Source organism: Labeo rohita, chromosome 4 (genome assembly GCF_022985175.1).
Source record: "Labeo rohita strain BAU-BD-2019 chromosome 4, IGBB_LRoh.1.0, whole genome shotgun sequence".
Classification (NCBI taxonomy): Eukaryota; Metazoa; Chordata; class Actinopteri; order Cypriniformes; family Cyprinidae; genus Labeo; species Labeo rohita.
The window spans coordinates 41,580,595-41,607,133 of record NC_066872.1 but is presented as its reverse complement, the minus strand read 5'-3'; the positions used below and the strand labels follow the sequence as shown (position 1 = coordinate 41,607,133).

Sequence of the window (26,539 nt, the reverse complement as noted above, 5' to 3'; positions counted from 1 at the left end):
TTATAATTCAGTGCTTCAAGGTTAAAATATTTGCTCAGCATCTGAGAGTAGTCTACAGATAAACCTTTGCATTTAAATGCACTGTGTCCATGTAATTATTTCTTGTGTTCTTATATCAGGGGAACTATAATGTTAAGATTTAAGTAGTCATTTGACATTTTTTTTATTTTTATACAGCTTTTACCATCTGTGGGCAGGTCAGTCATCATTAAGCTTACTAGCAGTAGATTCAGGACTGGCACCTTACTGAATCACATAAAGGATGAGCTATTCTGAAGGGAACAGCGTGTATCAGCGACCAAGTATGTGTAGTTTCAAAATCACACACCAACACACACACTAAATTCAGGCACAGTCACTGTCAGCTGCCTCTAAATTAGGCTATTCCGTTCCACTGCCCAATTGCCCAATAGCTAAGAAAAACCGAGAAAGAGGAGTTTCTTGGTAAAAAGAAAAAAGGCACATGCTAATATTAAAATTAAACAGTTCTCAAAGTCTTTCTTGGTAGGGATGATAGTTTTGACCATTTGCATAATGTCTGGTCCACTTCACGACAAATTTGTGACCCTGGGCCACAATAAGTCATAAGTCGCATGGGTATATTTGTAGCAATAGCCAAGAATACAATGTATGGGTCAAAATTATCAATTTTTCTTTTATGCCAAAAATCATTAGGATATTAAGTAAAGATCATGTTCCATTAAGATATTTTATAAATTTTCTACTGTAGATATATCAAAACTTTTTTTTTTGGTTAGTAATATGCATTGCTAAGAACTTAATTTATTTATATTTATATTTAGAGGGTTTTTTTTTTTTTTTTTTTGCACCCCAGATTTCAGATTTTCAAATAGCTGTATCTCGGCCAAATATTGTCCTATTCTAACAAACCATACATCAATGGAAAGCGTATATATATTCATCTTTCAGATGATGTATAAATCTCAGTTTCCAAAAAAAAGACCCTTATGACTGTTTTTTTTTTTTTTGGTCCTGGGTCATATTTTGATCAAGAATTGATAGGCCTAGCTTGTACAGCAACCAACCAGAGTTCATTTTCTTTCTTCAGTACACAATATAATACCACAGTACTGCACAATTACAGAGCAGCAAGAAATGAAACAAGAAACAAGCAGACAATGTATGAGTTTGGCTATAAAGCAAATGATGTAAAAATAGTTGTATACTTTGGCAAACCCAGCAACTTCCTTCAAGCTTTCATTTTCACTGTCTGGTATCTTGCAAACACAAATTTATCCTCGTTTAAAGTCCACACCACAAAAAGATTATAAGATGCACATTATTGCCTTTCAATAAAAACCATGCTACCAGGTGATTCAATAAAGACTCTCCCTCATCTGCAGTCTGAAACTCCTGTTGGCATTGAATTAAATGACTATATTCAATCAAAAGCATCTGCGGGGAGAGTCTATTTTAGACACAGTCCACTGGGTGAGTTTCTATCTGCCATCGCTCTGTCTCTCTGCCTGGCTTTGCTCATGACAGGTGAGCTAATTACCCTTCCAAGGTTATTTGGCTACATCAACGCTTTTAATTTAAGCTATTCTGCTCCAGCTGCTCAGATAAATAATTTGAAATCACAATCAAAAGTCCATATTCTATGAGCTTTGGGACTATATATGCTAGCGGGGATCATGGCTGCTGGTAAACAATTTTTTTTCCCCAGCAGATGGACAACTAAGAAACCGAAGAAATTAAGGTTTTTAGGAAAACATTCCAAGATTTTTCTCCACATAGTGGACTTCAATGGGAATTAACGGTTGGAAGTTCCAAAGTGCACTTTTGAAGGGCTCTACATGATCTCTGAGAAACAAGGGTCTTATCTAGTGAAACAATCTGTAATTTTCTTAAGGAAAAAACCCCAAATTTTTATACTTTTTAACCACAAATGCTCACCTTGCACTAGCTCAACTAGTAATCACGTCAGAAAGTCACTTACGGTTAGTTCATCGTCGGTGTATTTTAGTTCCAAAAGGTAGGGTAGGGCGAAAAACATCTAATTTTCTCCTCCAACTTCAAAATTGTCCGACGTCGTTGTTTTACCTTTTTTTTTGTAAAGACTCCAACAAGGGGTCCTGTGAACCTCTCATACTGTTGAAAATCCAACATGTAGTTGATTCTGAAGTGCTCATTGTCACAGTTGATGGTTTTCTTCTTCCATTAGGGGTTTGCTGTCACAACAACTTTGTTTCCAAACTGACTTCTAAAGAACGTGACGAACACATCTCCAGGAGATCCTGTAGAATTCAACCAATCAGGTGATGCCTTTAAAACTCCCTATGTGTGTCCCATTTTATGTGCCTTATGCATCAGACCTTCAGCCAGCAGTATGTGGGTGTGATGCCTGAGGCTGAGACTAGCCAAAAAGCTTCTTTCTCCATTGACAGCTTTTCAAAAGTTGCCAAGAGTTGCACTGTGATAAAACAAATTTTTTCACAAGCAACATATAAATCAAAAATGCATTATATTATTGTATATGTTTTACCACAGGCTGTGCAAGCTATCGTAGATAGCTTTCTCTAGGTATAGACCTGCTTGGTCAAGAGGAATCTGTCTTAAATTGTGCATTGAATGTCTTTAAATCAATTGTTTGTTGAGCACCTTGTGCATTTCCATGTTATGACTCTGCCCCAATTGTGCAGTTTCATAATATGACTCTGACATCTGCTTGCTCACAGCCGATGTATCTGGATTTGGAAAGACGCACAAGGTCCAGATGAGTGTGCGTGTGTGTTTGTTCATCGTGATCTGACTCAGCAATCCTCAATAGGTGAAGCAGAGCACTGCTAATTCAGTTTAGAGGATGAAGCTAGCTTTAATCTAATCATTGCATAAAACAGTTCTGTCGTATGTACATGAATCACTGACCTTAGCAAAAATGCTAACAACAGAGAAATGTCATCAAGTAGCAGGAACTGCGTTCTGGAGGGTATAGGTAATAAAACTGACATAAATGTTCTCCATACATTTAAGAGACAAGCAAGGAAAGGTTTTCCCCCTCACTTTGAAAAAACAGCCTCAAGGTAGCCGTAGTTCACCCACCTGCTGTGCTGAACTAATAAAATGCATGAAAGTGACTCTAAAATGTTGCCTGGGAGACGTGTTCAGCTGCAGTGAAACGCAGGTCGTGCTCTCTAAAGGACAAGAATGAACAAACTGACAGAATCACTGTTTCCATGACATCACATGCCCTGTTTTAACATTACTGAAATGCTATATATGTACATTATAGCTATATATAAAACAAAGTCAGGTGCTGCATCCCATTACTTGCCTTTGTTCCCCATGTCCTGAATCAGGATATTGTAAGCATGAATTTGCATTGGAATGGGGATAGAGCCAGCATAGACTGGGATACTGATGACTCAATTGTATGCATTAAAACGTCATTGATTTTTCAGCGCTATATGCAGTCATCCTCCATTTTTTTGGCTTGAAAGAGAACACCTACTTACCAAATTGTTTACTTTAAACAGTCTTTATTAAAGGACACTAGTCTGTTGAAAAAGAACTAATAAAGGTCAACTCTTCAACACAAAAACCCGACAAAGAATACAAAATAAAATATGGCACAGTATGGTTTAAGCATTGGCTTTTGTAGAAGTCGTAAAGAAACAACTAAACCAGACAGTTTGGCAAAAAAAAAAAAGGTACAGCTAGATTTCCTGCTTGACTTTGCCTGAGACCGAATGCATTGCAATACACAAATTTCACCCAAATCCAGAGAAAAGCCACTTTAGACTTAATAAATTAACACAAGGCACTTGGCACTGTCTCAACACTGTGCAGATGCTTTTTTTAGTATCACAGATTCATATGAGATAAGACAGTGGCAATATAGGGCACATAGATAAACAAAGGCATTTTCGTATGACAACGGAGCTTAATCCTGTTCCTAAAGATCAACCTACCTGCAAATATTCTTGAAACTTCCAATCAAAGTCTTTTGGGTTGATCTGAAAAGTATGTGAGACTCTAAACTCTATAGGAAAGTATATCTTTAGAAGCAGGATTGAGTGATCCACGTTTGTCTGATTATAGCAATTTGTAAAGGCAAGTGAACTTCAGGCAACTGAACTCACTAAAGGATATCCCAAAAGTTGCATAGAAAAAAAATATGGTGATGTATATACATTGTGTAGAAGCAAACCAATCGGTCAACCTATGATCGTACTAGTTTAATCCCCTGTCCCGTGTCTAGTATGCTGGGAGGGAACCAAGAAAGTTTCAGTCTCCTGACGCAGCGCAAACACACGCTACACAGCCACAGGAGGTTGAGTCCACAGCACCAGTTCGCCACAGCCACCAATGGGTACGTGGCCTTGGGGAAATGCGTCTTCCAGTGCTTGGCCACATCGCTTCCGGTGGGGAGGTGGAGAGCGTAGTCACTCCAGGGTTTGGACACCCCGTATATCGCGGAGATGACCCGACCTCTTTCTGACCACTGGATGCCACTCTCAGGATCGCAGTTGTATTTCACCCACTCAGCGGTGAAGTCTCCCAAACGAGGGGCTTCCTGGGCTTCGGCATCCTGGATGGGGCTCATCTTGGCTCCTTGCACTGCCACATACATCTTTTCTACCTTTCGCACCGCCTTCACCCACGGCGCAGAATTCTCAGTGTCCAGGACCAGGATGAGGCGGGAGGAGAAGCTGGAATTGCGTTCCTTCCACATATCAAGGATCTGCTGCAGACGCAAGCACTCGCCACCTGTGGACGAAAGTCAATCAATAGAAAAGACGGGTGCTTCTTAATGCCATGTCATTTAAGATGTTCTTGTCTTCAGTTGAAAAGAAATTAAGGTTTCTGAGGAAAACATTTCAGGATTTTTCTAAATATAGTGAACTTCAATAGTGGACAGTGGGTTGAAGGTCCAAGTTACAGTTTCAGTGCAGCTTTATAGAGCTCTACACGATCCCAGCCGAGGAATAAGTGTCTTATCTAGCAAAACGTTTGGTCATTTTCTAAGAAAAACCCCACAAATGCTCATCTTGCACTAGCTCTGCAATGCGCATCCACAACTTCACGCATTACGTAATCACGTTGGAAAGGTCACGTGCGGTTAGTCTGTGTACTCCGGTTCAAAAGGTAGGGTAGGGCGTAAAACTCCATCTCTTTTTTCCTCCAACTTAAAAATTGTCTTGCCTTTGCACACTCGCTTTGTTGATACTTCTGCCTACGTTACGCTGGACCTTTCCAACGTGATTACGTAATGCGCAAAGTTGAGCTAGTGCAAGACGAGAATTTGTGGTTAAAAGGTATATACCTTTTTTATTTATTTATTTATTTATCTTTTTTAGAAATGACCAATCGTTTCACTACATAAGACCCTTATTGCTCGGATGGGATCCTTTGAAGCTGCACTGACACTTCAGTTTGGACCTTCGACCTGTTGCCTCCAACTGAAGTCCACTACATTGAGAAAAATCCTCCTCAAAAACCTACTGTTCGACTGAAGAAAGAAAGACATGAACATCTTGAATGACATGGGGATGAGTAAATTATCAGGAATTTTTTATTCTGGAAGTCAACTAATCCTTTAAGGTCTTTTCATGTCCAAGTGGCCAGAATCAACTGTGCCAGACCTTTGGTTGTTTACTGCCAAGAGTTTGCCAACTCAAGAACGGTTCAAACAACTAGACTATTCAATCATCATTGCACCAGCTTGAATTCAGTAAAGAAATTCCCATTCACAAATACAGAAAGCGCTGACAAGAGGTGACGGGCTGTTGCTGCAGGGGAAATGGAGAGAGACGGTGCGAGCAACACGGCAAAGGTGTAAAAAAATCTGACAGTTTGCCATGCTGCGGGAAAGACTGCGAATAGCGCTCGGCAAGTACCCTCGTTCAAAAATTGAATGAGGATTCCTGGCTGTTTCTCACCCACCCCGGTCTGATCAAACAGTATGACAGAGGCTGTGACATCCCATATCGCTCATAAGGATTAATACCTCGCCGAGTTACAGGACGCGCACACAGGCGGGAAGATAAAGCATGCTGGAGAGATGGAGCCATGATATATCTTTACAGTTCGGAGAGCTTTCATAGCGATAAATTGCTATAGCCCAGCCAAAATAAAAGTGTTCGTGACTTGATCTCTTTTACCTGAAAAAGTATTGGTTTTAGCATTTAAGGACCTATGATATAAATAACTTCCGTTGGGTCTTCATCCATATGAAACCACCTACACATGCTACAATTCATAACCTTAACTCTCGGTTAGTTTAGATAATTCCTGTCCTACCATTTGCGCCTGCTCTTACCTGCCAGAGTCCAGTCTCCGCTGGGAAGTGTGTGGCCACTGTAGAAGAGGATGTAGGTGTCGTGCCGTGGGCCTTCAGCGGTACAGAGCTCCAGAAAGGAGCGAAGTTTGTTCTGCAGGGTGTCCAGGCTTAGACTGGTGGAGTAGTCACATCCAAAGGTCTGGATGAGGTGGTGGGAGAAGAGTCGCTGAACAGCGTTCAGAGTAGCAGTAGAGTGCAATTCCTGGGCTTGCCCCGGAGGCAACAGTAACAGCTGTCCATCCGCACTGAATCCCATTGAGAAAAAGAGGATAAAATGACGGGTGAATTGTGGAAGGGAGGCTGATGCTTTTGAATTGCTAACTGGGTCACCTTAACCTTCTGAGTGTACGCCAACCCAGAAGAAGGTTAGGCACAATGGAGAGTAATTTCAAAATAGACTTGAAAATGTAAGATGCAGAAAAAGGTACAAAGAAGAGGAGAGAGGCCATAGTAAGGATGGCATTAATCCATTTGAAAAATGCAAGGAAGCAGCTCCTCGCAGAGTCAACCTGTTCTGCCTTTCTAAAAGAGCACAGCAAAGCTTCCGCTGTAAATATCACCCTCGCTAATAATAAGTCGACAATTAATTAAGACCATTATGATCCCCCCTCCAAAGATTGTGATTATAAAACCAAGACCAACTCTTTGTGGTGGCGGTGTTGAAAGATTATTTCCCATGCTTGCTGAAAACTGAAATGGCAAGTCTAAGGCACAGTGACCCATGAAAACTACCCAGGCAGGTGCTGAGCTATTCAAGCGGAAATGACCGCTTCTCTGAGCTCGTTTGTCAGGATTCTTTCCTTTTCCTTCAATCTCATAGCCTTCCTGTTCGCGTTTATCTACCACTTTAGATTCTATTTTTTATACTCAACCCATTCCTGGTTCAATGCCTCTCGTTCCCAAACACAACAGCATTTTTAAAATAATATCAGGCAAATTTTTAGCTGAAACAACATTTCACGAGTAGCCGCAAGGCATTTATCACAACAGATAAACAAGATTTTAATTAAAAGGGCTAATAAATTGTTCACAGTTTATATAAACTATTAAAATGCTTTCTGCATCTGAAAATCTGGATGATGGCCAGAGCTCTTTCCTGCTAAGAATAAAAACGAGCTCTTGCTGTTGAAGGCGAGCCCGTCAACCTGAGCATTTCTCTCTCTCTCATCCCTCCCTCCCCTCTCATCTTCCCAAGAGGCTCTCGTCATGGTAAAAACATGATCTGTACCCATCAGATGGAAGATTACACCTTGCTACATTCCCCTCATGCATCCGCTCCACACAGAGCCTTTTTCTCCTGGAGTGCAGGAATACTGAGCGTGAAGAGGCTGTGGAGCTGCATCCTAATCGACATCATAATCAGCGACCTGACTGAAGGCCTGCCCTGTACCCCACCCTCGCTCTCTCTCAGTATGCATGGCACATGCTTCTCCCAGTGGGACCAGCAATAGACCAAGTTTATTAAAGGCTATGAGTTTATTTAACGTCAACATGGGTTCATAGAGATCCAATCTGGGGTGGTTTTCCACCCTTGTTTTTCTAGACACTTGGCAATGGACTGATCAAGACGTATGTTTAAAATGAGCAAGAGTGGGGAAGCAGATTATTTCCCTTGATAGTGTAATCATGATTATTAAAGGCTTTCATTCTATTATTAATTACTCACTCTTATTTTGCTCCAAACCCGTAAGACCTTTGTTCATCTTCAGAAAACAAATTAAGATATCAACCACTTTCACTACCACTTTCAAGGCCTAGAAAGGTAGTAAGACATTGCATCTTTGCGCACAAAAAGTATTCTTGTAGCTTCATAAAATAAAGTTGAACCACTGATGTCACATGGACTATTTTAACATTGTCCTTACTACCTTTCTGGGTCTTGAAATGCAAAGATGAATGAAGGTCTTAAAGGTCTGGAATGACATGAGGGTGAATAATTAATGGGTGAACTAACCCTTTAGTCATCTTCTGAATTAAGCTACACAACCAAAACAAAGTTTTAACTTACTTTATCATCATCATAGTGAAATCACAACCATGGCCAGATTCAAATATCTAAAGCTATTCAGCATTCAGCATCTTGACCTGACTTAGAAAAACATTGTGAACTATGCTGGTAAATAAAGGCCAATCAAAATGTAAGTAATTTGCATATAATGTCAAAAGACTTAAAGGTACAGTAGGAAAAACTTTAATTATAAGAGTCAGAATAAGGTGGAAGAAGTCATGTAAAACTGTTTTTAGTGCAACAAACTAAGACAAACATTATAAGCAGTATTGCCAGATGGGTGGTTTTGAATTTGTCTGTGCAGGTAAAAATTGATTTGGGCAGGTGGACAAAATTTTAAATGGTTTGGGGTCAGTTTGGTGGTTTTGGCTGGCATGATGTGTGCATGAACGAGTGTGAAATACTTGATAATTATGTTGCTTTTTATGATCACTTATATTGGGTGCTTTTGCATTTAAATTGGCTTCTTCTGGCTTTTGACATTGAAAATGATGCATGTGTTTTTTTTCGAGGGTATCGGCTAATTGCTTGATTGCATATTTTAGTCATATTTGATAATTCTCTTCTGGTCCCGATTTGATCTGTATTCCTGGGAAATTTAGCTATATTTATATTATTTTGTCATTATTATTTTGTTTTAAGAAGTTATTTGTTCTCATCAAACCCTGACTGACATGTCAATGACATTCTTTACGTTATTTTGACAGTTAAAGTTTTGTCCGTTTTTTGTTTTTGTTTTTTTTCAGTTGTTGTTGGACAGTTGTGGACAGATTTTGGTAAGCTTTTGGGTTGGAAATGATCCATCCAATCTGGCAACACTGATTATAAGTAGACATTAGGGGGAAAATACTCTGAATATGTAAAACATGGCCCAGTTAACACCTAATATTTATTATGTGTGACCCTGGACCACAAAACCAGTCATAAGGGTCAGTTTTATTAAATGTATTACATAATTTGCTGAATAAATAAGCTTTCTATTGAGGTATGGTTTGTTAGGATAGGACAATATCTGGCTGAGATACAACTATTTGGTCTATTGCAATAAATATACTGTGCTACTTAAGACTGGTTTTGTGGTCCAAGGTCACATATAAATATACAGTTGCAGTGGGTACACATATTTAGCTTATTAGGATAGACACAAACAGAAGAAACAATTAATCGACAAGTATGAATAGCATATCCATTTTTTTTTAATTCTTTGAATTGTTCTTGAAGTTCACTCTTCCATTGCTGCTAATATTATCCCTGTATGATAAATTTAAAATGTTTCCAAGTTGTAAGTAGCTTCTGCTAGATACATACATGAGCATGTGAAGTGATTGTAAGAAATAAGAAAACCAGTTTCTCAGGCAATAATGTTATATAAAACATCAATACATGAGATGCTTCCTGCAAGGTTATTTATATCAATGTTATTCTTGCCTTATTCTATCTATGTACTTGTGACCATGTGAACAAGCAGAAAGTCAGAAAATGCCTTTGTATGCCATTACTGTGTATATGTGTATGTGCATTTACCTGCTGTAGCAAGTGGGAATTACAACCGCATATCCAACGCAGGTGCCTCCCAAGCAGTTGCCCAGTTCATGGAAGAGTCCATGAGCCAGAGACTCCAGTGGCAGCACCACTAACAACACACTCATGAAGAGTCCATTAGTGACCTGCGGAGAGGAACCCTCAGTGATCAACAACTTTCAAAGGTACATCCAAGCAAACACATTCTAACTTGAAGGCAGCGTTTAAAAAGACTGACACATCTTGATGTTTGCACATGGTCACAAAATCACAATTAAAAAGGCTATGGTGGCAACAGCATACTAGCATACTAATTTAAACACTGATATATGCTTGACTTGATCTACTATTACTAGTGTACTAGATCCTGTAGCTCATGTCGCATGGTGTTAGCAACGCTATGGACAAGGTTTCAGTTCTCAGGACACTCACATACAGATAAAACACATTGATTGAATGCTAAGAATTTTGCACAAAAGACTGCAGAGTTACTTGACTATCAGCCACCATTTTACAATCTGTTTCCCGACTCATTACCTGATCAGTTTGCCAGATGCCACTCGCTAAATTAAACACGCAGTCTGATGACGTCACATGAATCTAATGTAATTTCTACTTTTTTTCTCTTGCATGCTATCTTTATAATTTCACATGCAATTTGTTTTAAAAATAGTGCACACAGTGCAGTCTTCAGTGAGTAGTAAGTTAGAATTCTTTTTGTTTTCAGACCTTTTCATTTTAATCAAGTGTACTACAGCCTGAATATACCTCTGACTCACCAGCATTGTGTATTCATTAGCAAAATCACATTATAAAAAATGAAACACTGCATTTGCTTTACACGCTGGATAACATTAGCAATATTGGAAGTGCTTCTAATGACTCACCGCAGCATTCATATCTTAACATTAAATCTCAAGTGGATTACTATAAAGGTTAGATTAGGCACTTGTGCCCAAGGCCTGTGTTGTCCCCATTTAACAATATGCATCATTGGTGTAGATAAGATATTATGGCATATAGTAATAAAAATATGAAGTCATTTATGTTATCATTTACTCATTCTAAACTTGCATTACTTATTTTATTCTGCAGAACGCAAAAGGAGGATTTTGAAAAATGTTGGTAATCAAACAATTTTTATTATATTGACTTAATTGTATGGTTAAAACCAGCTGAAACATTCTTTAAAATATTTTCATTTGTGTTCCACAGAAGAAAGAACATCATACAGGTCACAATTCTGACTTTTTTTCAGAATTGCATGAATAAACTCGCAATTGCGAGATATGAACTCACAATTCTGACTTAATTGCTAGAAATAAAGTCAGAATTGTGATGTAAAAACTCACAATTCTGACTTTTTTTCTCAGAGTTGTGTGATATAAACTCACAGTTGTAAGAAATAAAGTCAGAATTGTGAGAGAAAAACTCACAATTCTGACTTTTTTTCAGAATTGCATGAATAAACTCACAATTCTGACTTAATTGTGAGAAATAGTCAGAATTGTGATGTAAAAACTCACAATTCGAATAATTTATTCAGAATTGCTTGAATAAACAAAATTGTGAGATAAAAACTCACAATTCAGACTTTTTTCTCAGAGTTGTGTGATATAAACTCACAATTGCGAGTTAAGTCAGAATTGCGAGAAAGAAAGTCAGTTTTTATCTTGCAATTCTGACTATTTCTCGCAATTATAAGTTTAAACGACACAATTCTGAGAAAAAAATCTGAACTGTAAGACAAAAAGTCACAATTAGCTTTTTTAATTACATTTTTTATTCAATGGCGAAACTGGTTTCCATAAATTTATCCTCAACTGTATGGACCAAAAAATATATATATATTTTTTAGAAATATCTTTTGTGTTGTACTGAGGAATGACATCAGGCTAATAATTTTCATTTTGATGTTATATTTTTACTTTGGTGCTCTTACCCCCTTTGAAAGTGATTTGAGTGATAGGATCATAATGCATCTCCATGATTAATTGAAGTGGGACGTTAATGTCAAATATTGTCAAACAGGATTCATGATATCTAAATAGATCAGAATGACACTGAAAGCATTATTCAACATGCTTTACCTGCCATGAGACAGCCCCTAGTATGATGGTGGACATCAGGCAGAAGAGCACCAGCCGTTCGGAGATGAGACAGAAATGACGCATGCCCCTGGAGGCCATGATCCTGTCCAAATTGAGCGTTTGCGAGCGCTGGGCCGCCCACGCCTTCTGACACTCGCTTAGCTTGGTGTGGAAGCACCACAGTGTGACGAGGAACACCATGTGGCACAGGATCCACAAAAGGCCAAAGACACAGAAGCCAGGGATGACCAGATACCAGGCCTTCAGGTCGCCCAGTTTCAAGGCACAGAGCACGAAGAACGCCAGTTCAACGAATGTCAGCGGGAACAGAGAAAACCTCCTCCAAAGACGACCGGCTGAGAGAAACTGCTTCCAGCGTTCTGTCGCCGACAAGCTGCTGAAGTACACGTCCAGAAGGGGCTCGCAGATAAGACGTCCCAGGTAGCAGCTGAGCGCGAAGGGGTTTGTTTGGATTGCCAAGGACTGGAAGAAGGTAACGGCGGTGATCACAGCGAAGCAGGCTAGATTAGGAAGAGCCAAGGGCGACTTCATGCGAAGGTCAACGATGAGGGCCGTCAACGAGAACGTCAGAGCAATCATGGCCAGTGATTTGTGGAAAACCAAGCTGATGCTTGCAACGCCAAATCCCAGGAGCTCTAAAAGCTCAGACGACGTGAGAACGACTGGTTTATACGTAGCGCTTCCGCACAGACGTTCTGTTAGGGCCCAGAGTGTCCGAACAGCCACGCTAGCGAGCAACAGGTAGTTTGTGACCTGCTCCTTTATGTCCTTCTCCAGAGACGGGCTGTTCAGGAAGCACAGGAGTCCCTGCAGGAAGCCGAACCACAGGTGGAAGAGACTTAAACTGGCCGACTCCATTGAAAAGTAGTAGTAGAGGATACAAGCTATGGCCGAAACGAACAAACCCAAGATGAAGATGACCAGAATCATGGGCTCTGAAGTCTGTTCCCATCGTACGTACATTCCCAAGCACACGGCTACCAGCAGGTTGAAGCTGGAGAGATACCCCAGACAGCGAAGGGAGGACCACATGTCCACACCCTTGTCCAACTCCTCGTGGCCTGACATTTTTCAGTATGATCACAGAGGATTGCACTCCTCCAAGACTAAGAAAGATAATGGTGATGCATTCCGCTAAAATCAATAATAAAACAAAGAGTTGTTAGTACTAAAGTCAGCAATTACAAAACATCAAAAACACAATCATATAATTTATATAGGCCATTCTAAAGAATTGGTTCAAAGTCAGAGTTGGAAACATCTTAAAAAACACAAATTTTGTATGTATGCAAGTTGTATAATATCCAAGGTACACATTTCTAGTAATTGTGCAGTTAACTCTTAAAAGGTTTTGGAATATTTGTCTTCTCCCCAAATTTGTCACTAATGAAACACAGTAATTTATAATATATTGACCTATACGATTTGCCTACATCTTCCTTGTAAATATATTTTTTCTATTTTATTAAAAAGTTTTCACAGGTAATTCAATAACAATTTCAATTTTACCAATATTTCAAGTGTGATTATTGAGATTTGTTGTATTTTTAATCCATTTTTTCTTTGTAAAAGGCAAAAAGTTGATCATTTCAATGTTAAGGATTTATCAGTTTGTATACATTAAATCAAACACTATCATGACATCTGACATTCAGTGTAGTTTATTTTCAACAAAACATCCCATGTTTTGGTAGTGACTGGACGTCTAAAATTTTGTTTATTTCCCCCAATTAAAGGATTATGTGTTCCCTTTTGTCACTACTGAAACAATGATGAAATGTTTCGGTTGTGACTGTTAGGACAGTGGCAATTTCATGGGGTAACACCCAAAAAACAAAGATGTCACTACCGAAACTCCACCAAATGTTTTGGTAGTGACAATTTTAGATACTTTTGAACGTAGCTCAAAGATGATAATCAGCACATGGTTAGTTAGCACAGTTCAGTAGCACAGTAAAAACTAAAAGTGTGTTTAATTATAGAAAAATGGTGTTTGGTAGTGGCATTGTTTAAAATTAGACACAGACACAGATTTTTCAGACTTCTGAACACATTTTCCTCATAATGAGAGGCCTATCTACTCATCATGTAGCTATGAGAGAAAGCGGCACATAAATATTTCCTGATCATAAATGTAAGGGTGTAGTGTTAAATCAGTCTCAGCCAATGGAATAAAACATACAGTGTTTCGGTAGTGACATGAAAATGCGGTACACATTTTTTATGTAAAGTCTCATAATTTACAAAGTTATATATATATATATATATATATATATATACAAAGTAAATTATGCATGTTGATAATCTGGTCATATTTTTTTTCCAAACACATTTTACCATTTCCAAACCACAACAATCTTAATAACTACTATTAATTTTGTATTTAATCATTTGTAAGTGATATATTGATATATATTATGTTGTGAAATACATGAAGACGTTTTTTTTTTTTTTTTTTTTTTTTATAGGCTTTATACACAGATAAGTTGAGAGTGACTCTTGAAGGACAAGCATCACATCCTCTTGGACCTCTGATTCAAGAATTTATCTTCCAAAATCTGGCAGTACATTTTGGGAGTTCATGTTTAGTCTTCTATCCTGAAAAGTCTTGCAGAGATGGACTAAAATGAACTCCCAAAACTTACTGCCAGATTTTGGAAGATAAATTCTTGAATCAGAGCTACAAGAGAATGTGATGCTTGTCCTTCAAGAGTCACTCTCAATTTATCTGTCTATAAAGCCTATAAAAAAAAAAAAAAAAAAAAAACTGTCTTCATGTATTTCACAACACTTCAGCTTGTTATTCTTATTAAGTCAGGGGCATTTAGGATTTTTTACCAAGCAAAGTCTCTGAGAACCTGACACATTGAACTTCTGAAGACTCCAGGTGGGTTGCAGTTCTGGAAAATGGTGGCGCTGGAGACTAAACGGTTCCTGATGGTGTCACACCTAATTCTTCACCTTAATTCCTAATTCTTTTGCAGTTAACATGCATCTTTTCTTCTCCACCTGTTTTTTCTGACCATGCAGACTCAACAAGCATTTCGATGTCCAATGGTCAAGCCTTAACTTTGCAAATTCTTGTAATGCATTAGTATTGCATTCTTCTCATGGGCATTTAATCATTTGGACTTTTCAGTCTGGGTTAAATCTCTTTTTTGGCTCATTTTATCTGTAAAAGAAAACATGCCTAATAATTATGCACACCTGAATATAAGGAGTTTTTCACTTCCAGCCTTCACGGACAGTTATATATCACTTACAAATGATTAAATACAAAATTAATAGTAGTTATTAAGATTGTTGTGGTTTGGAATTGGTAAAATGTGCTTGGTAAAAAAATATGACCAGATCATCAACATGCCTAATAATTATGCACACAGTGTATATACATAATTTACAAAGATATATATATATATATATATAAACTACAATGAAATAAAATGCAAAAATTATTTTAATATTATGTTCATAAGTTATCATTTAGTGGTTAGTGTTTGGGACAGACACATCCCAACTGAAAGTACCCAATACATTTTTTCTATTATTATATAATTGTGGGTTTCAATAGATAATAAAAGGAACTAAGACACGTATACATAAAATGCTTTTAAATGTGTTTTTGGTTGTGGGACAGCAATTTGCACCACTTCTACAGAATGGCATATAGATAGATAGATAGATAGATAGATAGATAGATAGATAGATAGATAGATGTCACGTAAATCACAAGTTTTTGAGTCTAAAGTCCAATTACTGCACAAATGTGCATATTTTATTTACATCATCTACAGTTGTTTATGCAGAATAGACATATAGGCAGAATATACAGTTTCCATTTGGATGCTGACTTTCAAAAACATCCCAAACCTGTAAAATATTCACTGCATCTGTGAATAACAGCATAAAAGTGTGACAACTAGCCCGAGCCTCGGCTTCATATACAGACATACATTAAGAGAGATGGGATGACATGCTTTAAGCATATAATGCTTGTGCAAAGTTAAACGATCATACGATTTTTTGACGACGATGTGTGCATAACAGATATAGGCTATGTTGACCGATCCTGTTCAATACAATACGAGTGCCAAAGTTCAGGATTAATAGATGTCAGATGTGAAACTGCCACATAAACAGCACAGACCAGACACTCTCAACTTTATCATTGTAAACACTCTGAAGGCAGTCAAATATCGCGGCAACACTTCAGAACATTATTAACGACTGCCTTTTGTAATTCAGTTAATCTTCGTTTACAAATAATATGTGGAAAATGAATTATTCTTACATTTGTTTATGACAACGAGTTTTTAGCTTCCCCATATCCATGATGCTTCCGGACTCCAAACTACGGCGGCACAGAAGGGTCAAAGGCGAAGCGTAAAATCTGCGTTGACGTTGTTTACATATTTAATGCACATATTTAATCAGTCGGTTTGTTTATTGAATATATATATATATATATATATATATATATATATGTGTGTGTGTGTGTGTGTGTGTGTGTGTGTGTGTGTGTGTGACCCTGGACCACAAAACCAGTCATAAGTGTCAATTTTTCAAAATTGAGCTTTATACATCATCTAAAAGCTGAATAAATAAGCTTTCCATGGATGTATGGTTGTTAGGATAGGACAATATTTGGCTGAGATACAACTATTTTAGTATATGGAATCTGAGGGTGCAAAAAAATCAAAATATTGAGAAAATCGCCTTTAAAGTTGTCCAAATTAAGTTCTTTGCAATGCATATTACTAATCAAAAATTACGTTTTGATATATTTACAGTAGGAAATTTACAAAATATCTTCATGGAACATGATCTTTACTTAATTCCCTAATGATTTTTGGCATAAAAGAAAAATCTATAATTTTGACCCATACAATGTATTTTTGGCTATTACTACAGATATACCCCAGCGACTTAAGACTGATTATTTTATATATATAAAAAATATATATATATATATATATATATGCCTTTTTCCATTTACCAAAATAATCTCATATACACTTATAAAAAAAATAAAAAAAGAAAGAAATAAAAAGAAAGAAATTTTCTGGTTCTAGGTTCTGACCCTAGGATGTGAGATATTAACATAACATAAAATAACTTAAGTGTTTGTATCTGTGGGCTGAGAGTTTCTCGTGAAGAAAAACATAAAGCCCTGCATTATTATTTCTTTATTTTCGCAGTTGACATAATAAAACACATAATTCCATGCTTTCATGATGGGCAGGCTATAAGCTGGGGATACGTTGCTTCAGTTATGATCATTTCTCATTTTTATGCCTGAAATAAAATACTTAAAATCAAGCATTATAAATAAAACCTCTATAATAGAAAGCATAAATCTCTCAGTATGCTTTTAAAACACGGTGGCAAACAGTAATCAGTGAAGTTAAAGTAGGTGAAGCGGCTCGTTCCCGCTCCCTTTATGATCAGCCTCGAAAATGGAACCTTAGCGAAGTGTGGCATTTTCTCTCCAAGGTTCCTGCGTAGGTAGGAGCTCCCTGACTGGGTAAATACAAGACAGGCTGCCTCCCACACAAACTTCTGCAAGCATGAAAAGAGAAAGAGAGAGAAGTTATGAGCTCCCATAGCTGTCTACTACCTACATCAAGAAGGTCTATAATACCTAGAGAAAGCTATTCTCATTCATCTCAATGGCAGTTGCTCGGCTGGTGCATGACCCCACTAAAAATGAAGGAATCTGTCATATATATATATATATATATATATATATATATATATATATATATATATATATATATATATATGTACATACACACACACACACACACACACACACACACAAAGAAGTCTCTTCTTCTCACCAAGCCTGCATGTATTTGATCCAAAGTATAGCAAAACAGTAAAATTGTGAAATATTTTTACTATTTCAAAAAAAAACTCTTTCTATTTAAATATTTTAAAATGTAATTCATTCCTGTCATTTCAAAGCTGAATTTTTAGCATCATGACTCCAGTCATGTGATCCTTCAGAAATCATTCTAATATTCTGAATTGCTGCTCAAAAACATGTATTATGTTAAAAAAAAAAAAAAAAAAAAAACAGCTGAGTAAAATTTTTTCAGGTTTCTTTGATGAATAGAAAGTTCAAAAGAAAAGCATCTGAAATAGAAATATTTTGTAACTTTATAAATGTCTTCTCACTTTTGAGCAATTTAAAGCATCCTTTCTAAACAAAAGTATTAATTTCTATCATTTCTTCCCCCAGATCTGGCAAAGAAGATTTCAATATACCAGCAAATATTTTATTATATCTTGTTTCGGCTTTTTTATTATTTTCTGTTTAGAATCAGAATTAACGATGCTTTGCAAATGAATCAATTCTTTTGAGTCGGTTCTAATTTTAAAAAGTCAGCAATGATTCATTCTAAATCGTTCGAACAGCTCACAGATTGAATCATTTGGAGCCGTTTATCACTGCGGAAACAGTAAACTTACTGTAAAAAGAGTGCTTTACACAAACAGCGCTGGAAGAAATTGATGTTTACCAACTGTCCATTGAAACCAAGGCTGAAAATGCATCCTATCCCTTGTTGTAACAATAAGGAAGGACTTTCCCTGGTGAAAAAAACAGCATATGCTGGTAGGTATGTTTTGATGCTGGGATGCTGGTTAGGTAGGTTTTGATGCTGGTTTAAGCTGGTCCTTTGCTGGTTCATGCTGGTCCTTGACCAGCAACATGACCAGCAAAGGACCAGCTAAGGACCAGCATAAACCAGCAAAGGACCAGCTTAAACCAGCATCAAAACCTACCTGACCAGCATTCCAGCATCAAAACATACCTACCAGCATATGCTGGTTTTTTCACCAGGGTTATGAAGATGAACACCTTCAGCTAGTGAACGACTCTATTTCAGGTAAACATGTAGACATTTTCTGACCGAAATAGTTTAAAATCACCACGACCATCTTATTATGACATGTCAAAAAACGTCTTTATTGAATTGTCCTCTGACAAAACGTAAAAATGTATAATCAGCGCAAGTGCGTGATTCCTGATTCACGAGCAAATGACTCGTATGAGCTGTTGTCCTGAAAATCTGACCTACCCACAATATACTTAGTTTATTTAGTTAGTTAGTTAATTATTAAGTAACTAATCCTTCAAAAACGGGCAGATTCTTATAATCACTCGTAAAAAGCTCGTGAAAAGTACCAGTTGAATCAGGCTGGTATATGAGTCATTTTAGTGAATCAGATTCGCTACCGAGTCAACATTTCATTCTCCCACTAAACCGTTATTTTTACCATAACCATTACATTTCGAGTCTTTAAAGTTAATTAACCTTAAATCACTGTAAATGTTGACTAATTGGTCATATTTGACTTGTACTTAAATATCCATATTTGTAATTAATTCGTTTTTTATTGCATATTATTCATAAGACAACATGCAATTATAGATATCACATTTGCACCTTTTCTGAAATTATTTTAAAAATATTCAACATTTTATTTATTTATTTGTCTGTTTCTTATTATTCCACCCTTGTGTACAAATTAATTAATGATATTTTAAAACATGCTCTTTGATGCTTGTGTGTAAAAGCTGCTTCTATTGCTCATCAGAACCGTTTGCAATAATAGAGTGAAGATTAGCTGGTTTATGTGATTGTCTGCATGTGTGGGATAGCAGTTTGAGCCTTTTTCGAGTGTGTGCGCACATGATAATATAGACGTATGAAGAAAGGATGAAATAAAGAGAACTGTGCACGTCTCAGAGTGCATTAAAGGGTCATAGCCTTTTATAAATACACCCAATTAGTCCACATTCACCTTTTTTGAATGAAATATTGAGGTCATTCTTCACAAAATAGGCCATGTAATTCTGAAGGAACAAGATAAGTGCAACAAAGGGGATGTGGGCTTTTTTTTAATTAGCGCTGACGGTTGAATGTATAATTGAGAGGTCTGTGCCATCCAAAGTGTTTGAATGCTTCCTGAGTCAGTCAAACACAAATAAGCATGCACGTATAATTCTATGTGGCTCTTTTAGACGTGTCGGATTAATGCAGGATTCAATGCATGTGTGCTTTCTGGACTTTCTGTGGGCTACATGACTCCATCCACATCTTCCTCCTCCGCAAAAGAAAATAAGAGAGAAAAAACCTATGAATTATGCACACCTGTACACCTCCACACCACCTGGGAACCTGCATGTAGCATCACATTAAAAAGGGGCATATGAAATATAAATACTGCTCTTCCGCTCAACACCATGACTTGAAAAAAGAGCAGCAAGCCTCTTCAGTCAGGCTGATTGAATTTGATTTGAATGTTGACTAAATGTTTTCCAGAGAGGATAATTGCTCTAATTAATTGTATGTCCTGCTTAACCATGCACACAACGTATAGGTCAAATACTGCTGCACTGAGGGAAAAAATGTGTGAAAAAGTGTTTATTGTTTACTTAGGCTTATGTTGTAGCATCTGGGATTGTTCTTGACTAGTTTAGCCAGAAAAGTCATATTTGTTAAACAGTTTAACCAGATATTTTTTTTGGTAAAGTCAAAAGTCAAAGTTATTTTAGAGCTGCAAAACAAAAAGTTTATGTTTATATACTGTATGTGTGTATACTGTGTATATTTATTATTTATATATACATGTAAATACACACACATACACGTATATACACTACCGTTCAAAAGTTTGGGGTCAGTACATTTTTATTGTTTCTTTTTTTTTTTTTTTTTTTTTTTTAAGAAATTAATACTTTTATTCACCAAGGATGTATTAAGTTAATAATTAAAAGTTTATTAAAAGTTAATAATAAATAATTTACATTGTTATAAAATATTTATATTTTGAATAAACACTGTACTTTTTAAACTTGTTATTCATGAAAGAATCCTGAAAAAAAAAAATCACAGGTTCCAAAAAATATTTGGCAGCACAACTGTTGATATTATCCAACATTGATCATTCTAATAATAAATCCGCATATTAGAATGATTTCTGAAGGATCATGTGACACTTAAGACTGGAGTAACAGCTGATAAAAATTCAGCTTTTCATCACAGGAATAAATTCTATTTTAAAGTATGTTAAAATAAAAAACATTATTTTATATTGTAAAAACATTTTGCAATATTACTGTTTTTTTCCTATATTTTTTATCAAATAAATGCAGCCTTGATGAGCATAAGAGACTTCTTTAAAGACTATTACAAGTCTTACTGACCCCAAACTTTTGAACGGTAGTGTATATTAAGGAAACATATGTTAGATTTATATGTAAAATATTTATATTTGTATATAATATGAATTATACACAAGTGTTTACATACAAATACATACAATACCTATGAAAATATATACATATGTGTGTGTATTTATATATAGATAAGAAATATACACAGTACACACACATATAGTATGTAAACAAACTTTAACTTTAAATCGATTAATCTCGACTAATCGTTTTGCAGCTCTAGTTTGTTTTGGTTTCAAGTATTGTTTAAGAACAGGTTTATCTGGAGTAGCTGGTAAAATAAACAAATAAATTAATTGCACAGAAATGTTGATCAAAATGTCTATGTACACTCTATGGGCATTGTAATCTGAAATTAATAGTAATCTAAAATTCATAAACACTGATTATTGCACAGACAGTTAAAAAAATATTAGTTTTTATTTTTAAATATAAATATAGCATTATTATTTTTAAAGGTTTGAAGACTCTAACCTTGAAAATTATATGCATTTTTTTGACTTTCTAATTAAAAATACATAAAAAAAAATACAGCTTATACATACAAAGACTTGAATACACTTTTTTATGTGAGCAGGTTTTTTACATTTATAAATTAATTTCTTTTTATTTTTTAGTTCAAGAGGTGTTAATGATTTATGACATTAATAAATTAATCAAATAAATCACTTTTTATATATATTATATAATATTAATATATATTTTAATAATGATGAAGCTGTGTACAATCACATGTATTCAAGGTCTTTGGAAAATATAAAATTCTTGTATATTTTCAGTACATTTCTAAGGCATATTTGTCCTCTCTTTTTCAAGTTTTACATTTATTATAGACATTCTTATGTCATTTGACCCAGATACGGCTTCATTTCCAGGTGCACTGAAGTACTCTGACTCCTGGAAAGATCCATAGAGATGTATAATCAGATTGTAACCGGTTGTTTCAGTCAGTTCTTGCAATTTTGTGTGCAAAATGCTTCAGACAGTCAGTGAACAGACTGTGGGTGCTTTGTAGGTTTACCGTCTGGAACTAGTAATAAACCATAGCCACAATACAGCCAAAACACAGCCAACTTAATTCACGTTTTCCTGGTATTGGGGTCAGATTCACCGAACTCCATCTTTCCATTCTTTTTCCTGGTGCACGATCACCTTCATCTGACAAGCACAGCATCAGCAGCACAAGCGATCTGCTCGCTACAAATCTCATTCCCACAGAAATCAATATGATGTACTGAGTCTCATAAAGAGGCTGTTTGGAGAGGCAGCCACATCACAGCCTAAATCAAGAAGCATGTCAGGCTTCAAATGAAAAAGACAGGGATGGAGTCAAATCTCAGTGATGTATTTAAATATATTGGCATTCAGGATGCTGATTAATGCCTGTTGAATGCTAAAGCTACACCTCACAATACCTCAAACTCATCCATCTCAGGGCAAAGACAATCTTTCATCTGAACGACGTCTCGTCAGTCTCTGTGGATGAATGTTGCAGGTCTTTGTCAGGAATTGGTGTATAAAACCATGCTGTGTCTTGCATAAAGTGCTTCAGTTAGCACGTTACGCTATGCCATTTAAGACATTGTGTCTCATTCTGGTGTGTTACATTTGAGCATATAGCATGAATTAATCATGTCAGATTTTCCCTGACAGAACCGGAAAGGAAAAAGAAAATCGACTTGAAGCAACAAAATGCAATTTCCATTCCAGCCTACATGTGCTGAATATACACTTGGCTTGTCTTTGGCTCCTGTACATTTTTGCACAGTGTGTTCTCTGAATAAAAAGAGAAAGACAATCGTATCACGGTTGATCTTAAACATTAAGACGTTTCCTTTCATGCCGCTGACCTCGTAGATCACCTTCATGTATAGCCAAAATGGCTTTTTAATAATCTGACCTGTTCAATACCGCTGAGCTGCAGAAATGACGCCGGGATCCATTAATCGAGGTGACTGCGAGGAAATTGCAATTCAACATTAATCTGTTTGTTGAAGCTAAAACTACACGACGGGACTGCGGGCTGTTGTACGACCATAATACGGCCATCACGGCCAGTGGAGAGAATTATTAACTTACTAACATAAGGAGGCGTTAGTCACCATATCCATGATCAAATAAATGAAATATTGATGAGATCTTCTGGTGAGAATGTATTACGCTCATTCAATAAACCCTCAGAATGGGATGTACGGTGATGTTTATCTGAACTGACCGGTGATCTTCCGCTTGATTAGGATTCAGAGGTTACATGCATGCATCTCTCTGTCCGAGCCATTACTTTCACCGATCAAAGATTGGAAGTAAATGCAATCGATCCCTTAGGATGAATCCCAGGCAAAGATGCAGTTGTTCCTCTTGGCTCCAAATGTGAATCGTCAGATCAATTAAGCTGAGCGAGCAGTTTGGCGTGTGATATTCCAGTCCGGGCGCTTCAGTGCACATCGTACAGATGGAGTGTAAGAGGGTGGCCGGATCTCAGATGCCCCACGATCCCCTGTCAATGACAGTGACGATGTAGGATGCAGGGTCAAATGATCCTTTCAGTCATATTATTGAATTTTCAGTTGTTCTACACTCAGGAAAAATGTACAGAAGTTGCGACTAAGGTCAGACACTTTCAAAAGATACTGATAGGTACACTTTTGTTACTAATATGCACCCTTTAGGTGTGAAAAAGATACAAAAGCATAGCTTTTGAAAACCACCCCAGTGACAGCTTTTGTACCTTTTTTTCTGAGAGCATACACACTGGAGATACAGTAAGGATCTCATTAGTTGTAAGTTTTAGTTACATAGTCTTCTTGAGTTACCTGCACAGAGATATTCCTGTTTATTTGTTAGCAAAAGTCAATCAGATGACATAAAACGCTCACAGGTCAAACCCAGTCCATTATAAACTTTAGGAAGTGTATGCACAACATTGTTTTCAACTAAAAACTTTTTGTGCATTTTAGCAGTTTTTTTACATGACAACTGCGTTTAGGGTCTGAAAACTTTTGAAAACAAGTTTTTGAAAACTGTTATTGTCTCCATGTAAACTACAAAACTTTGACGTTATGCATGTGCATATTACGAGTTCTGTCTATCCACCTTATTTTTTCCCTTAAGATTGGGTGCGGCATTTGTAAATTTTAATGGGTGTAGCTTCTGGTCTCATCTGCATCCAGCTATTTTTAGCTGTACAAAACAGGTTGTTTTGCTGGTTGACATTGCAAATTGTCAGTTGCTTACCATATTATTTTAATGTATTATCTTAATAAGGAAACAACACAATTTTACCATTTACTGCACGATGTTGTTCTCATTTCTACAGCAGATAATAAACCGGAAGCCTCGCCCATAGGCTTACTTCTGCGTTGAAAAATAGGATGGATAATCATAATATGTGCACAAACACGTAGTGTTTTTTTTACAAAGTGACACCGCCAACTACTGGCCTGGCGTGCATAATACAGCATTTTTTGTCATTTTTATGGATCTGTGAATGGGTATTGTTTGGCTTTTCAATTTTTCTGTTTTATAGTACATAACTGTTGTGTAAATGTACCATCAAACTCTAAACTTTGTTGTCCAGCCTTATGGGTGTTGACGTTTTTGGCAATAGGTGACCCTACAGTACTTTTTCTCTGTTTTCTCTAGTAACATAGCATCAGTTTTAACGTCTGTAAAGTAATATTAAATATGTGTTCTACGTTTGTCACACCACAGAAAAATGTGTTGTTAACCACCCAGCCAAATTTGAATGAGAAGAAATGACAAGTAAATGAGTTAAATCTTGAAAAAATAAGCAGTATTCTCTGCTCTTAAATGCTGGGGGGCGTGTCCACTGTCTGTGCTGAAGCCACGCCCACTTATGGGAAAGCTGACGCATCACTCAACTGTCAAAAACAAGTAAATTTTAATAAGGAGACCGAGCTGCAGTGTTGCCGAGTTGATTTAGTACTACATAGTTCACAGTCTTTGTTTTCAGCAATACTTTTATAATGTGTTTAGAAACAGTTCTCTGAATTGCCTTTACACTGACTTTATACTGGGTAAATAGACAGTTTTTTTATCAAAAGCCCATCTTTTTCCTCTTTAATAGCCCTGCCGACCTTTCTTACATCGTCCAACATGAGGTTGTTGGGAATTGAGAGAGTTGATCATCAAGTTTGTCACCTGTCTTCTACTTTTAATTGGTGAGTATAATCATCCTGTTGAAAAAGCATCCTGTTTTTTGTCTCGTGGACTGGTTTAACAGTTGTAGAGAAGTTTTCGTCATTTTTGATTAGCTAAACCAGCAAAACACCAGCTTTGGCCAGGCTGAGAAACCTGCACGCCAGCTTAGGCTGATGTAAATTATTTTCTTTCCATATTAGCTGCCAAAACAGGTTTGTTGGTAGGTGTGACAACCTGACCCAAATCAAGTTATTTCGAGTCTATAGTAGGACGTCGCCTTAGTCAGCAGTTTGCCGCTTGATCACACATTGGACAGATGGAGCGTAAGAAGGTGGTCCTGTCCCTCATGCTTCTCAATGCCATATAAAGTATTCAGGGTCAAATAACTGTTTCTTTCAACCAGTTAATATACCAAAGGTTAATGTAAAGTAGGGTGACAAGTTGTTGACGCACTGATTCAGCCCATTGCGAAGTCTTAATTAAAAATGATTGAGCATGTTGCATATGCATACACAATTCATAGCATGATGGTATTTTAGAAACGTAGCTTTGGACTGCTTTGCATTGCAAATCTACACTGAAGATATTTTTATCAGTGGTCTTTTACTGAATTATTGAAAATGTGTTCATTAGAGTGTTTTGATGCCATACACAAATCAAGGTTACTAGACCCTGGCTGACATATTTTATATTGCATAAACATTCAGCACTGAACATTAAATTATGTGCAATTCAATACATAAAATCAGTGCAACTGAAAAATATGCATCCAGTTAGGCTGTTCGTTTTGTTATTTTTGTTGCATTTTGCATGCATTAGATGTATAATAAATGCATTATGCATGCATAATAAGACGTCATTGTTCATCCTGACAATATTTTTGTCATCCAGTTAGATTTTAGGGTGTTTTTTCCGATTTTAGGAGTGGTTTAGGTTTGTTTGATTGAAATGCTGTTTGAGCGCCAACGAAGGGTTGAACACAGTAAGATAAATTTTTACATTGCATTGAGCAGACATGCAAAGGCTCATGCAAGGAGAAGCATATCTCAACCAGTGAGTCCTGTTTTTTGTCACACTCTATTATCCATTGTGTTGAGCAGTCTGCCAAAAAAACTGGCTGAAAATCAGCAGCCAGCAGCACCTGGGATTACGCTTTCCTGGCCAGCCGGCCATGAGTGATGGCACGT

The 26,539-nt window shown here is 36.8% G+C and overlaps 1 protein-coding gene and 1 long non-coding RNA gene across 2 annotated transcripts; one reads left to right on the top strand and one right to left on the bottom strand.

Moving 5' to 3' along the window:
- Window positions 1–1,464: 1,464 nt before the first annotated feature.
- Window positions 1,465–25,462, top strand: LOC127164443 (uncharacterized). Its single transcript, XR_007827650.1, has 4 exons — window positions 1,465–1,506; window positions 2,186–2,279; window positions 9,879–10,018; window positions 25,279–25,462. It is a non-coding gene; the product is annotated as an uncharacterized LOC127164443 (long non-coding RNA).
- On the bottom strand, window positions 2,750–16,299 carry tmem168a (transmembrane protein 168a). The gene is made up of 5 exons (XM_051108401.1): window positions 16,236–16,299; window positions 11,924–13,078; window positions 9,837–9,979; window positions 6,284–6,549; window positions 2,750–4,731 (listed from the first exon to the last, which is right to left on the bottom strand). The coding sequence occupies exons 2-5, from the start codon at window positions 13,010–13,012 to the stop codon at window positions 4,184–4,186; spliced, it is 2,046 nt and encodes a 681-aa protein (XP_050964358.1). The 5' UTR covers window positions 13,013–13,078; window positions 16,236–16,299; the 3' UTR covers window positions 2,750–4,183.
- Window positions 25,463–26,539: the final 1,077 nt, after the last annotated feature.